Genomic DNA, 12,510 nt, shown 5'->3' with positions numbered 1-12,510 from the left:
TCTTGTAATAACTGAGAGTAAAGTGGAGGAGAAATTGTTGAAGATAAACACAAGAAAGGCACCTGGGGTGGATGGGATTTATCCAGTTATATTAAAGGAGGCAGCAAAGGAAGTAAGCAAACCCTTAGCCATAATTATATGAGCTTCCTTGAACTCAGGGGAGGTACCCACAGACTGGAGATGTGCAAATGTGACCCCAATTCACAAAGGAGGATCAAAGGCTGACACAAGTAATTATAGACCTGTGAGTTTCACTTCTGTTCCAGGAAAATTAATGGAGGCACTAGTTAAAGAAGCACTGCACTGCAGGATCATTTAGACAAGACTTCAGCTATAGCTCGGACACAGCATGGTTTTGTTAAGGGGAAGTCTTGCCTGACCAATTTGATTGGATACTATGATGCAGTCACAAAGGAACTGGATGCAGGGAATAACTTTGATATTATATACTTGAATCTTAGAAAGGCTTTTGATACTGTTGCACATGGAAGACTGCTGCACAAATTGGAGCAGTGTGGCATTGGAGGCAAATTGCTGCTGTGGATAAAGGGGTGGCTGAGGGTGAGAAGACAGAGAGTGGTAATCAATGGACACTGCTCTTCGTGGACTAATGTTATTAGTGGAGTCCCTCAGGGCTCAGTGTTGGGTCCATTATTGTTTTCTGTATTCATAAATGATATTAATGAGGGTATATCAAGCTTAATGTCGAAGTTTGCAGACTATACAAAGGTAGGCAGGGTTGTCAAGGACACTACTGACACTATGCTGCTGCAACAGGATCTGGAAAGGTTGAGCAGATGGGCTGAGAGGTGGCAAATGAAGTTTAACATTGACAAATGTAAAGTACTACACATGGGAAACAGCAACCCCAGAGCAACGTATCAACTCTATGGTACTACACTAACAGTGGTAGAGAATGAAAGGGACCTGGGGGTGGTTGTGCAGGCAAATATGAAGTTCTCTGAGCAGTGCAGACGGGCTGCAAGAGTAGCTCATGGTGTATTGTCAATGATATATAGGAATTTTTCTAGCAGGGATAAGGAGGTGATTATTCCCTTGTATAAGGCAATGGTCAGGCCACACCTAGAGTACTGTATACAGGTCTGGAGGCCTCATTTCAAGAAGGATGTAGAGCTGCTGGAACGAGTACAGAGAAGGGCAACAAGATTAGTGAATGGAACAAAGGGGTGCTCTTACGAAGAAAGGCTAAAGTTTTGCAAATTACAGTGTCTGGAGACTAGGCACCAGCGAGGTGATCTGATAGAGGTGTATAAAGCCTTGAATGGTTTGAGCATGCTCAATGCTGATGGGATTCTTCCTCTCGCTCAGAATAATCACCGTAGAGGGCATAAATTCAAATTGAGGAAAGACAGATGTAGGATAGACGTGCGGAAATTTGCCTTTAGCCAGCGGGTGGTTGGTTGGTTGGTGGAACAGACTTCCATCCCTTGTCGTGGAAGTTGATAGCCTAAATAAGTTTAAGGCTCAGCTGGACAGATATTTTGAACGAACAGAGGGGTGAAGTGGAAGTGGTTTTTTTTTTTTTTTTTTTTGGCTGATGCTGCATAAGCTTGCTTTCTTGCATCAAATGCCTCTACTAATGCTAATGGTTAATGACAGTATGCTACTCCAACTAGATCTAGATAAGTTGGGCATATGGGTTGAGAAGTGGCAACTGAAGTTTAACATTGACAAATGCAAAGTACTGCATATGGGTAGCAATAACCGAAGAGAAATGTACCAACTGTGTGGTACTACACTCAGGGAAGTAGAAAGTGAAAAAGACCTAGAAGTAATTGTGCAGTCGAATATTAAGTTCACTAAGCAGTGCAGACGGGCTACCAGGGCAGGTCATGGAGCCTTGTCAATGATATATAGGAATTTTCCTAGCAGTTACAGGGAGGTGATTATCCCGTTATACAAGGCAATGGTCAGGCCACAGTTAGAGTACTGTGTACAGGTCTGGAGACCTCATTTTAGGAAGGATGTAGAGTTGCTAGAACGAATACAAAGAAGGCAACAAGATTGGTGAGGGGTGCTCTTACCAAGAAAGGATTAAGTTCTGCGAATTGCGGCACCTGCAAGGTATCTGACTGAGGTGTATAAGGCCTCGAATGGGTTTAGCAAGCTGAATTCTGATGGGATTCTTCCTCTTGCTGAGATTAAGAACCTGAGGGCGGGGCATAGATTCAAATTGAGGAAAGACAGTTGTAGAATGGATGTGCAGAAGTTTGCCTTTAGCCAGCGGGTTGATTGGTGGAACAGAATTGCATCTTTTATTGTGGAAGTATATAGCCTAAATAAATTTAAGGCTGAGTTGGACAGGCATCTGGAATGAAATGGGAGGGGGTTTTTTTTGTAGCAATTTTTTGACGAAACTGCCACAAAAAAATAACATTTTGATGCTGCATCATCAAAAACAAATACGATGCAAGAAAGCTTGCTTTCTTGCATCGTATGGCTCTAATGCCAACACTGACTACAATCGTTTGTACATCTAACCATTACTGCACTACTATATGTCACTGTAAATATAATCAAAGTCTTGACAATATTTTTTATTTCATTATTACTTTCATGATAGGTGCCTCCGTAGCCAGGTGGGAAGGAGCAGCAGTGCTTAGCACACGCTTCTTGATTAGACCGGGGTTCGAGCCCGTCACCACCAAATACGGAGGATGCGGAAAGATCAGGGAATGACCGCCGCATATCCCGGAGCAATATGGCCTTAATTGCTAATGCTTCCGAAAACCAAATAACTAACTTTCATGATATCGTATCAAATCATGCTTAATCTAATCAAAAAACAAGTATCACTTTTCACAAGTAGTTTTTCTGTCCTGCTTCTTTTTTTTTTTTTTTTTTAATCTAGAAAAAATCTCAAAATTTGATATCTAAAATCTCTAAGGGTTAAAATTACTCTAAATGAAATACATGGTACTAATTGAAGATCCCAACAAACAGTTTCTTCTTACCTTCAGTGCTTTTTCCCACAGCAAATTAACTTTTTGCATTCTGAATGGATTTGTTATAATACGAAATGAGCTTGTATCTGCTGGAAGATTAATTTCCTTGGAATATTTGCTAAGGGCTGCACAGCCACAAACGAGTGAAATTATCAAAATGAAATGTGAATTATGCATTTTTGGTAACTACTGATAAATAGCGAATGCAATATATATTATTGTTTAATTCGATATATATTTATACATATATGTAAAGATTGCATTTAAAAGAACATCGAGACCGCATAATGATTTTTCCACTATCAAATGTTCATGTACGGTTTAATTAATAGCCATTACGTGCGTAATAATATAAAGACACCAAACCAACCACGGTAGTAGCAGAGTACTACTCTGTGGGTAGTAGATATTAATCTGATATTATTACTATGCGAAAACAACTACAGTATCTACCTGTGGCATCTACGGTACCTCAGAGCATGCGATTATTTCGCCCTCTCGCGTTCCAAGTATTAGACATATGGTAAAAACACTCCACAAGAGGGGTGCGTACTCAAATTGTACAATTTTTACTTAACAAGTTATCAATATTTGTAATGGCAGAACGGAAAACCAGTGAGAGTCGCGAAATTCCTGGAAGAAGAGTAATTATTAAAGATACTTCTGAATTACCCGATGATTACAGTTGTACACCCGGAGGAACACTTTTTTCCACTACTCCTGGAGGTAAAAATGTGTTTTAATTAATCGTATGCTACCCTCGTTAAGTTTGCTTTTTTTTTTTTTTTTTTTTCATTTTTTCAAGCTAACTTCACAAAATTAATCTTTTCAAGCGAGATTTGTCGGCTTCTTAATAAAACGTATGCTTGCATTATATACAATGGCGATTTCAGTTGACCATGTGACTTTCGAATTTTGTATACACCAAATCACAGAGTAGTAAGATATCTTACTGCTCTGTGCACCAAATGATATTATAAAAATATCACGATACTTCAATGCACGAAACAAATGTTGGAGTATAATCTATCCAAAAATAAAGAGGAAATGTTTCAGTAAACTTGGCTCAAAAGTCGTTATTTCGGAGATATTTCACGTTGATGAAATTATAAAACAGTGTAAAACGGTAAAAAAAAAAAAAAATATATATATATATATATATATATTATTATTATTATTATTATTAACCATATGGTGCAAGGAAGCCTGAGGCTTTTGCTGCATCATTCAAAAAAAAATTCCCAAGTTACCCTGAGAGAGAAGTAAAGGAATCACCAAGAAAGAGAAGAATGATGATATCCAGCTCAGGACCCTGTGTGTGCCAAACCCATACTCACCAGATGTGAGCCCCTGGGGTTAACACACACACACACATATATATATACATACATACACACACACACACACACACTTACCAATGTGAATTGCATTGCTCAACAACCAGTTAATCAGTTGTGAGTAACCATTGTGCACTAGCCATGTCAGCATGCCAGTTACTTGAGTTTCAGATTCCATTTACAGTACAGCATTTGTTAAAATTGATCTTATGGGAGTGACTAATCTTATCAGAGATGACTAATACAATTTTAAGTTATGCTGAGAGTCATTCTGTAGCTGCTGTGTACTTATATGCTAAAAAATTTTCAACTCAGTAAGGACCAAATTGTAATATGTTTGTGGCCATGGAAAGATGACTTACAAAAATTTACTTTATGAGTTTCAGTGTAAATGTTGGTAGAGGGATATTTCAACAAACTACAAATGATAAAGAACAAATATTTTGTAACTGCACAAAATTTGCATAAATGTTTCATCTGTAATCCTATGGAGTCCATTACATAAACAGCAAGTATATCGATTTCACAGTATATCTGTATTAGAATTGTTGCCCCAAGATATGCAAACACATACAAACTTTTATCCGTGGTTCATTCTGCAATGTATGCACAAAACCTCAATTTCTCAACCATTTACAGATGAGTGATGTTTTTCCTTCATCATACCTCAGCCAAAGAAAACCCACATATACAATTGCCAGTACTTTGTCAGCATAACATTTCCTTTAATGTCTGGTATGGTCTTATTGATCTTTATTTTTTTACCAACAAAGCTTTCATGCCTACATTTTTTGTGGGAACTATGGAAGACTTACCCCTTAAAAAATCAACAAAGGATGTGCCTTATGCACAACAGTATGCAATCCACTTTTCCCCAAGATGTTTCTGATTTTTTTTTAAAACTCTACACTGCTGGTGAGGAACCTTGCAGGTCCCTCATGAGCAGTGTACAGTTCTAATGGCTGAAATTATTGTTTCAGCCATTAGAAACTAAATTATTGTTTACTTGGAATTATATGTTCAAAGACTATATATTATATTTACCTTCTTCCATAACTGAAATTATCATATTAGCTGACTTTGCTGATGCATCTGCTACAGATATTAGACACTTTGTTTCTTATAGAAAATGCTTTTTTTTGTGTCAATTATTACTATTATTGTTGCTGTTGTTATTGTTATTTCTGGTGCAAGAGCTACTTAGGCCATACTGCACCGTTATTGAAGTAAATGGATTCTTTAAATTATTATTATTAATTATTTTATTTAGTTGACAAAATATATAATGCACATAAGCTTGAAATTTTGCACTAGTAACAGGTTCCAGAACTGGAAAATGGAGGTGACTGTTTGTTTCATGTTTACATTTTATCATTGTAATGATCTCCCCTCCCCCCAATTTTTAGCAGAACTAATCAGTTTCCTTTCATTGAAAATAACATATATGAAAAAACACATTTTAAATTTTAAAATTTTTAATTAAAAAAAACAAAAAAGTTACATTTAATAAGTATTGAAATACTTTAGAATTAATAAAAGATCACGCAATGGTATACTTCATCAGAATTAAAAAAAACTTAATGTAATAGTGATAGTAATAACAATTTGGCTATATAATAGCCATATATAGCCAAATTGTTAAACAATAATGTTGTTTAACAATTTATTTAAGAAATTATAGCTTGGTTAAAATGTTTTACTAATTTAGAAAAATAGCTTATATGAAAAGTGATCAATAGAGCCACTGAATCTGCCCTTCACCAGCCTCTGCCACTAAATTACTGGTTCTTTTCACAAGTGTGTTTATATTTAATCATATTTACTTTCATTATTTTTAAATCTTTTTTAAATTCTTCTGTTATTGTGTCAAAAAATGATGATATCATTGGTAAAATCAGTGTAGTCATGATATTTACCTTAAAACGGAATATTTGTGGAAATTCATAATACATTAAACTCATTATGAACTTATGAAGGACTATAATCTTATTATTACAATTGATGATTACTTTAGAATTAGAAAGAGGTGGATGGGCGAAATGGGAATTTTTTTTTTTTTTGGTTGATGCTATATAAGCTTGCTTTCTTGTATTATATGCCGCTACTAAAATGCTAAGTGGCCCAATGTGATTCAGTCCTTTCCTTCTCCTTGTTAATATAAGCATAGAAGTCTTTGTTTCATTTCTTTGCATTCTTTGCCAGAGACTTCTCATAATCTTCTTTAGCATGCTTAACCTCCTTTGTAACTTGATTACACATTAATTTATATCTACCATAGGCTTCTAATCATCCGATCATTTATATGCATCCCGTACACTTTTGTTCTCTGCCACTTGTCTCAGTAGTTCATCTGATATCCATTTAGGTCTAAGCCTTGACCAGCATTTCTTCGTTAGTATGAAAAGCCTAGTAGCTTCTATGATTACAGGTACCTCTCGTATAACATGGTTGTTTGGTTCTTACAAAATCTCGTGTAATTGTTTGTTTGTTTGTTATTTGGTTTTTAGGAGCATTAGCAACTAAGGCCATATTGCTCCGGGATATGCGGTGGTCATTCCCTGACCTTTCCGCATCCTCCGTATTTGGTGGTGACAGGCTCGAACCCCGGTCTAATCAAGAAGCGTGTGCTACGCACTGCTGCTCTTTCCCACCTGGCTACGGAGGTGCCTACATCTCATGTAATGCGAAACCATGTTATACAAGACTAAGAACCAGTACAAAAAGGGGGGTTACATTCCAAAAGCTAACAAAAATGTGCTATTTTTTTTTTATAACTATCAGAAACTTAATCTTTATAGTAATAATAACTTAATATTTTAACTTTATTTTTATAATAGTGGTAACTTAAGTAGTAATAACTGAATAAACATCTTACCTTACAAACTGTGAAACATATTACGTCAGATAATGTACTTTCATTTAATTTTCTTCCTCTTCATCGCTGCTAAGCACAATCAAACAAGAACATTTTCTCTGTTGCTGAATATCTTCACCTTCTGAACTTTCTTCTGCTGCATCTTGATTTCGTGTATCTTCTGCTGTCTTCAAAAAATCAGTAATCTGGATTTGTTTGCTTTTTCTTGACAGATCTTTGTAAATTTTATGGTATGGAGCTAAATATCTTTGAAGCTCCCTTTTGAACTTTGTGCTCCTTACAGTCGAAGGATCTGCATTCAAAAAATATGATTCTAATTGCTTGGCTAACTTTACGCCTTCCCATATGCTTTTTTTGTATAAAATTTGGAACTTCAGAATTTTCTTCTGCACTATCATCCTCTGAACTGATTCGGTTTACCTCTGATGCCATTTTCACAAAATCCACTTTGCCATCCTCTTTTTCTACCAGTAATTCGTGAATGTCTTCAGTAATCATATCATCAAAACCTTCCCCTCCTATCGACTTAGTAAGTTCTGCTATCGCGCTAATTCTGTTTTCTGCCGGTTCAACCATATTTCCTGAATGAACTGACTCTGGCCGTACATTTTTCCAAAACGCATTTAATAGTCTTCAACAATTCAATAATGTAGTCTTCAATAATTTTTTTAAATTCCTCTGCATACTTCTTGGCAGCTTCATTATCAGCCGATGCACTTTCCCCTTGAATTCTTATGTTATGTAACGAGAAGTGGTTTTTCATTTGCTCAAACCAACCTTTACTGGCAACAAACTCTGGGTTAACAGAAGATTCTTCATTGTCTTTTAAATAGTTATAAATTTTTAGTGCTTTTTGTTTAATTACATTTCCATCTAATGGTATCTGTTTTTTACTGCTATCATCAATCCAAATTCTGAGTGCTTTTTCCATTCTCAGTATTGGTGCTTGGACACAAGCTGTCATATTTGCGGGAATGAATGATCCTGTAGCAACAGCAGTTCTAATTTTCTGTTCATTTTTCTTTATGGTCCGGATTGTTGCTTCATTTAAATTTAAACTTTTTGCAACTTATGATACATACCTTTTCCCCTTTTTTAAGATGATCCAAAATTTGTATCTTTGATTCTAAATAAATTGTTTCTTTTGAGCGGTGCTTTCTTGCTTTCCATGGACATAATTTAGGACTGAAATTTAATTCACAACAAAGAACAAAGTTTAGTAATAATATCCAGAAAAATGAATAAACGATCAAATAAAAAGCAATATAACCTTACAAAAACGTTGAAAGTCACAAACTGCAAGCTTCAAAGTCACAATTTTTTATGCTCTCAAACAAGCACCGATCCTAACCCAGAATCTCCCAAAAAATACAGTGGACCCTCGCTTTACAATTGGTTCACTGTAATCAACTCACTTAATGTGATGGACTCTTCATAATAAAATACCGTATTAAACGGTGTTTCTAATAAGTGAAAATAGGAGGAATATTATCCACAGGCTATAAAAGTAAAGATATAAAGCACAAATTTAACTTTATTAACTTACCAATTAACAAAGTTAAAAGATATGTGAAAATCAGAAGAATATTTTCCAGTTAGCAAAATAAAAATACATTTACACTTACGTATATAGCTTAATTAATATGTACTGTAATATATATATGTACATGATAATTGATATTTCTGTTCACTAACTTTTTTTTTAGTTAAAAAATTTAAAACAGTAAAAACGATAAGTGATTAATATCAAATAAGAGGGCACATACAAGTTGCAAGTAAGATATGGAATAAAGAGTTTCTGAAAATTATTTATGTTTTTATATGATTGAATATTTCTTGAAGGGGAAACACATTTCACCATAATAGCATGAAAACCCACAGAATTTGAATATTTCATGAAGGGGGGGAAACACATTTCACCATAATAGCATGAAAACCCACAGAATTCCAGCTATTGGTACTATAGCAAATTCAAGAAGATCGAGTTTACTACCCATTTAATAATTAGATTACACTAACAGAAAAGCCCAATAAAACGGAAAGTGCAAAGTGTTTTTATTGTTTTATTGTCGTGCCCTCCAGAAATGTGCTTTAGAAAAATATCACAAAGATAATAATGACTAGCAAGTCAACCGTGGGGATTCACAAAATGGAATGGAAATGTTGAAAAATTACATCCAACATAATACATCCAACAAGGGATTTCCTGGCACAAAAGCGAAAAAATGAAAAAAGCGAGATGTGCAAATGTGACCCCAATTCACAAAGGAGAATCAAAGGACGACACAAGTAATTATAGACCTGTTAGTTTAACTTCTGTTCCAGGGAAATTAATGGAAGTTAATGGAAGTTCCAGGGAAGTTAAAGAAGCACTGCAGGATGATCTAGACAAGACTTCAGTTATAGCTTGGACACAGCATGGTTTTGTTAAAGGGAAGTCTTGTCTGACCAATTTGATTGGATACTATGATGTGGTCACAAAACAACTGGATGCAAGGAATAACTTTGATATCATATATTTGAATCTTAGAATGGCTTTTGATTCTGTAGCACATGGAAGATTGCTGCACAAATTGGAGCAGTGTGGCATTGGAGGCAAATTGCTGCTATAGATAAAGGGATGGTTGAGTGGGAGAAGATAGAGAGTGGTAATCAATGGACACTGCTCTTCGTGGACTAACGCTATTAGTGGAGTCCCTCAGGGTTCAGTGTTGGGTCCATCGTTATTTTCTGTATTTATAAATGATATCGATGATGGTATATCAGGCTTAATGTCCAAGTTTGCAGACAATACAAAGGTTGGCAGGGTTGTTAAGGATACTAATGACAGTACGCTGCTGCAACAGGATCTAGAAAAGTTGAGCAGATGGGCTGAGAGGTGGCAAATGAAGTTTAACATTGACAAATATAAAGTACTACATATGGGAAGCAGTAACCCCAGAGTAACATATCAACTCTGTGGTACTACACTGACAGTGGTAGAGAATGAAAAGGACCTGAGGGTAATTGTGCAGGCAAATATGAAGTTTTCTGAGCAGTGCAGACAGTCTGCAAGAGTAGCTCATGGTGTCTTGTCAATGATATACAGGAATTTTTCTAGCAGGGATAAGGAGGTTACCTTGAGTACTGTATACAGGTCTGGAGGCCTCATGTTAAGAAGGATGTAGAGCTGTTGGAACGAGTACAGAGAAGGGCAACAAGATTAGTGAATGGAACGAAGGGTTGCTCTTATGAAGAAAATTCTAAGTTTTGCAGATTAGTGTCTGGAGACTAGGCACCTGCGAGGTGATCTGATTGAGGTGTATACACCTCAGTCAGATCACCTCGCAGCCTTGAATGGTTTGAGCATGCTCACTGTTGATGGGATTCTTTCTCTTGATCAGAATGTTTCTTGCTCAGAAACATAAATTCAAATTGAGGAAAGACAGCTGTAGGATAGATGTGCAAAAGTTTGCCTTTAACCAGCAGGTAATTGATTGGTGGAACTGACTTCCATCTTTTGTTGTGGAAGTTGATATCCTAAATAAATTTAAGGCTGAGCTGGACAGGTATTTAGAACAAATGGAGGGGTGAAATGAGAGCGTGTTTTTTTGGCTGATGTTGCATAAGCTTGCTTTCTTGCTTCGTATGCCTCTACTAATGCTAAAGCTAAAATACCATGTTATTCGAGATTTCCCGCAATTCTCAAACCGTGTTCTATAAGTACCGTATTGTGCGAGGATTGTCGCAATACCTCTCAAACCAGATTAGAGTGAAACCATGTTGTAGAAGTACCATGTTATACGGGGGTTGCCTGTACTTCCCTGAATGTTTCCCACTTAGAATTTGCTTTTGGTAACATTGTCAGTTGGTCTTACTATATAGAATTTAAAAACTGTCTGAGACCATTATAGTCACCTCACGAAAGCAAAAGCCTTTCCCTTTACTCTTGACTGTACTTAAGTCTTTAATTAAATTCCACAATACACTTAATATTAGTACTTAATACTCTTAATAATAGTTCATTGTGATCAATGCCCGCAGTGGGTCTTTTACCTGCAGATTCTTAATGCATGTAGAATCACTGCTGATAACCAGATCAAGGGTATTGCTTCCTCTTCTTGACTTTCTAGCATGCTGCTGCAAAAACAGCAATCCAAGAAATCTAGAAAAGTTTTGCTATTGTGTATGTGAGTGACCGGCCCACAAATTCCAGTCAACATCAGGAAAGTTAAAATCCCACATTATAAGACATTCCGATTTACTGGCCTACTCTATTTCTCTGTATACAGCAATACCTCGCTTAATACGGCTTCAAACAGCATGGGTTTCACTATAACACGGTTTTCAGTTAAGTTTAAGTCGAAGATTTACTGTACATATTCAAACTCATTCAATATCCTAGACATATACTCTACATGTATATATGATGCGTTGTTGTAGTCTAGGTACGCTTACATATATGCTGTCGTGCTAACTCTATTGTCTCACATGCACATGTGCCAATAGCTCCCCTCAGGCAGTCAGGGCATCATGCAACAGTGTTCAGTATTCTTAATTCCATACTGATGTGATAGTTTTTCAAACTTTTCATTTCACAATTTATTTTTTACCCCTTTAAATACGATTGAAAATATATCTGCATCTTGGCTAGAAATCACTACCAACAACATGCATCTGTTTGGCAGCATGTTTCGCCCCATTTGGCAAATGAGTTCGCTGGTTTTTAATCGCAAGTTCAGGCAAATCCGAAGACATTGTGAAGATCAGAAAAGACTTGGGATTCGAAACTTTTTTTTTTTTTTTTTTTATGTGAACCCCAAACACGAGAGGTATTAGAACCTATAGTACTTAGTACCGTGCTTGGGTTGGAGGTTGAGAAGACGAAAGAAGATATTTGTTGACATTGGACTTGAACTTCTGTAGATTGTAATTTTCAGGAAATACGTATGAAGGAAGGTTGTTCCAGAAAACGGCAGTTGAATGAATAAATGAGGAAGATGAAAAGTTGGTTCTGTGGGTTTGAAGTTGAACAGTAAATGGATGTTGGCTGGTGGCGGCACGTGTTCGGACTGTTTTGAAAGATAGAGCGGGAATTATAGAAGCCAATTCAGAAGAACAGTGCCCATGGAAATATCTGTAGAAGAGGCATGCAGCAGAAACAGTACGTCTATGAGAAAGCGAGTGGAGAGACTCTGTTAAAGATGAATCATTAATTAACCTAACTGCCCTCTTCTGAATGGAATCAAGAAGACTGAGAGAGGTTTTGGGGGCACCACCCCAAATGTGAGAACAATATTCCATGGCAGGGCGGATTTGCGATTTATACAGAGTGAGCAGCTGTTTGGAAGAA

General features: G+C 36.4%; 2 protein-coding genes across 2 annotated transcripts in view; one reads left to right on the top strand and one right to left on the bottom strand.

Annotated features, from left to right (window-relative positions):
• The window catches only part of LOC150088197 (alpha-2-macroglobulin receptor-associated protein), a 228,105-nt gene extending 224,907 nt beyond the window's left edge, over positions 1 to 3,198 (bottom strand). The window contains exon 1 of the mRNA XM_090369378.1: positions 2,976 to 3,198. Within this exon, the coding sequence (XP_090225504.1) occupies positions 2,976 to 3,143 (168 nt within the window). The 5' untranslated portion in view covers positions 3,144 to 3,198. The remainder of the gene's footprint in view (positions 1 to 2,975) is intronic.
• A 258-nt stretch (positions 3,199 to 3,456) lies between these two features.
• Positions 3,457 to 12,510, top strand: part of Thor (eukaryotic translation initiation factor 4E binding protein thor) — a 47,105-nt gene continuing 38,051 nt past the window's right edge. Inside the window, exon 1 of the mRNA XM_090369380.1 lies at positions 3,457 to 3,692. Coding sequence (XP_090225506.1) covers positions 3,563 to 3,692 — 130 coding nt within the window. The 5' untranslated portion in view covers positions 3,457 to 3,562. The remainder of the gene's footprint in view (positions 3,693 to 12,510) is intronic.

Source organism: Mastigoproctus giganteus, chromosome 3 (assembly GCF_048544385.1).
Source record: "Mastigoproctus giganteus isolate SK-2022 chromosome 3, ASM4854438v1, whole genome shotgun sequence".
Lineage (NCBI taxonomy): Eukaryota > Metazoa > Arthropoda > Arachnida > Uropygi > Thelyphonidae > Mastigoproctus > Mastigoproctus giganteus.
Note: the sequence above shows the minus strand (reverse complement) of the source record. Positions and strands in the feature narration are given on the sequence as shown.